The sequence below is a fragment of the Nematostella vectensis genome, chromosome 15 (genome assembly GCF_932526225.1).
Source record: "Nematostella vectensis chromosome 15, jaNemVect1.1, whole genome shotgun sequence".
NCBI lineage: Eukaryota > Metazoa > Cnidaria > Anthozoa > Actiniaria > Edwardsiidae > Nematostella > Nematostella vectensis.
In genome coordinates, this window is record NC_064048.1 from 9,974,549 (window position 1) to 9,977,655 (window position 3,107).

General features: G+C 38.3%; 1 protein-coding gene across 2 annotated transcripts; it reads left to right on the forward strand.

Moving 5' to 3' along the window:
* The first annotated feature begins 451 nt into the window (after positions 1 to 451).
* Positions 452 to 2,448, forward strand: LOC5514561 (uncharacterized methyltransferase C25B8.09). 2 transcript variants are annotated; one of them, XM_048722355.1, is made up of 2 exons: positions 452 to 858; positions 1,920 to 2,114. In XM_048722355.1, exons 1-2 carry the CDS (start codon positions 562 to 564, stop codon positions 2,013 to 2,015), a joined length of 393 nt encoding a protein of 130 aa, XP_048578312.1. In that variant the 5' UTR covers positions 452 to 561; the 3' UTR covers positions 2,016 to 2,114. The 2 variants fall into 2 exon arrangements, with proteins under 2 accessions (XP_048578312.1, XP_001634738.2); XM_001634688.3 differs by having other exon boundaries at positions 503 to 886; positions 1,920 to 2,448.
* Positions 2,449 to 3,107: the final 659 nt, after the last annotated feature.

Here is a 3,107-nt window from a genome sequence, read left to right on the forward strand (position 1 = left end):
CCGCCCCCCACGGCCTTTTGCCTTTTGCTTTTTAATCTCTCTCCGTTTTTTTCTATCGTTGAAACAATTATAGCGAGGTACTATATATCAGCTGTAAAGTTGCCTTTTCAACAACTTTGTCTCTTGCCCTGTTTATTAATTCTTTATGTCAGTTTAATTCTCCAATGAAAGGTGTAACCTTTTTAAAAACATTTATTCAGTGCGTACGTGATATCGAAGTCGTCGATCATCCAACCAACACATTCCGGAAGCATTAAAGAAAGCTCTGGATTGGTCCGACCCTACATAGGCATTTTTGTAGAGTGCCCGATTATACTTGTCTGAGCAAGTTATCAATAGTGTTCAAATTCCTTGCAGTTCCAAAGTGTCGACTTCTTAAATTTCCTTATACGTGCAAGCGAACTTACCTTAATTTAATAAAGGCATATATTTAACTTTTAGAAATGTCAAAACGTTTTTGCCGCGAGACCTCCAATTCGTTCCGAACAATCCTCCCCCCCCCCCCCCCCACCTTAACAAAAACAATGCTCATTGTACCTAGTCCCCCTCGTAGCAACCGTCATGGCGAGCGAGGTCAAACTTGGATCGAGATTTACCGACAGTAAAACGTACGAAAATGTACGACCCTCATACACTCGAGAGCCTGTAGAGTTTCTTTTAAAGAAAATAGGAGCTTTGAATGAAGATGGGACGCCTTGCAACCGAGAATTCAAGATTTTAGAACTAGGGGCTGGAACCGGGAAGTTCACTCGTGTGGTGATGGAGGTCTTGGAAAAAAATCCGAATTTTCAAGTGATCGCCAGTGAACCGCTTCCAGAAATGTGTCATAAGTTTAAAGAAGTTCTACCTGGCGTGGAGGTGATGCAATTTGCAGCGGAAGACATCCGTGAGTTTTGATCTATTAATAGATTGAATGTCTAAATTAATCTTCGGGGCTTTCCCTTAGTTGTATATACTGAGTTCTGAGTCTCGGGGTTTTTCCTCTTTTTTATGGTTGTAAGGGGGGAAATAGAAGAGGAAGTATATCTACAAGTTGGGGAGTGATGGAAAAAAAACCCATTCGATCCTTTTAAGTTAACTGCTTAAAAGCAGTTACCCTTGCTCGATAGAGCCCATTTCATTAAAACCCCGGATCACCATTAGTTAGCAAATCATAACTTGAAAATTAGTTATGGTAAAGCAAAAAGTGCATTGAGGCCCGAAATGCACTTTATTTATACAGTTACCACTCCATAACTTTCTACTAAAAAATATTGAAAACATCAGTTACCCAAAGGGCCACTTGCAGAATAACTTCAATCAGTGTTATTTAGAAAATAGTCAAAATTATGCAGTATAAATGACCAGCAAAATCAATAAGAGCTTTTACGCCTCGTTGGAGACAGATTAGTGTTCCTGACATTTTGAGCATTAGCCCTTTGGAGCAAAAGAAGATTAAAAAAACATACCATTTCAAATTGTTTTTTAATGATGTGGTGTAGCCAGGATTTAACAGGAGGGACCCTAAAGGCCCTTTTAAGGCATATTCTCCTGTATTTTAGATAATTTCTCATACCTTTACTGTATTTTGGCTGCTAAAAGGTGTGTGTGTGTGGGGGGGGGGGGGGAGGGCAGGCCCCCTTGGCCACCTCCCTGGCTATGCCCCTGATATTCATTTATCCCTGATTCCACCATGCCTAGAAGACCAACAGCTGGTCTAAAGCTTGCTGTGTCAATGTGTTGTGGCTTGATGTGTTTTGATAGTTGTGATGATATTGTGCAAGTTGTTGTTTTGCAAGGGTTGTTTTACTTGAATACTGCTATCAAATTTTTCTGCAAGTATTTTAGCAGAGGAAATCAAAATATGAGCCATCCTACAATAACTGGAAACAATGTTTCTTGTCACTTCTGGTTGAATGTATTTTTCTTCTTATTTACAGCTTTTCCTGATGCCACTTTTGACTCTGTTCTTGCAAGTTCTTCCATTCACTGGTTCAGTAATCACAAAAGCATGCAAGAAATACACAGAGTTTTAAAGAGTGCAGGGACCCTTGGGGTGGCTTATATCTTTCCTGCTGTAGGATCAAGCCTGTGGATTAAAGAAACCTTAGAATACCTAGACCCAGTGTACAAAAGAAATGGAATCCTTTGGCCTGCATTGCATCATAGCAAAGTCATTGCACAAGTCCCTCTAGATTTGTATTTTGAAATTGGAAGCAGTTGTTTTAGCACCAGTAGAAATGTGAATACCCAGAGCATGTTCAGTTATTTGTTATCCTACAGTTCAGTGGCCTCACTTTCTGAAGAGGAGAAAGAGGCTTTTAAACTTCATTACAATAAAACTATTGACAAGTATTTTACAGCTACTGGAAAGCAACTTCAAAGTCTTGAATTTGATATGCTGATTAATTGTTTTAAAAGAACTTCAAACGACAAAAGCTTGGTATTAAAGTAACAATGTTAAAGTAAGTGGAGTTGCTTCTAATCTTACTGGACTGCCAAGTTGTAGTTTGTGCATGTTTATTAATGAACCCATGTAATAAGCCCCCTTCCCTCCCCGTGGTCCGCATCTCACCCCCTCCTATGAAGAATGATGGATTTGCAGTCTTTGTTATGTAAACTATTGTTTCAATACAATATCAAGGCTGTAATTGGCCACATTATATTTTGCCTCACAGGATATGCTGTTTTTGTTTTATAAGAATATTTTCTATAAGTATGTCAAGCCTGAGATTGTGCCATATGTTAAGAACATGTTAAGAACATGTTGAAGCTAAAAAAAAATATTGTTTTGTCGTTGTGATGCGTTCTTAAATGTAGAATAAAATCATATTTGACAATAATAACCTCGAATAATATTTCTGTTGATCACTTATATACACTAAACATTTGGAAAATACTTCAATATTTTTCTGCATAAAATACTCCAAAAAATAACAATGGCCCAGGCTCAACTGAAAACTAGATGCTCTTAAAAAATAAAATGTGCAATAGCTTTCTAAATCACCCATGTGCAGCATGGTCTGCGACAACGAAATGTAAATAAATAAATTAAAATTAGACATTGTCTCCCTCTTGCCACTAGGGTACTCAGGTGAGATACCTGTGGACGCCCGCGATTTTAGACC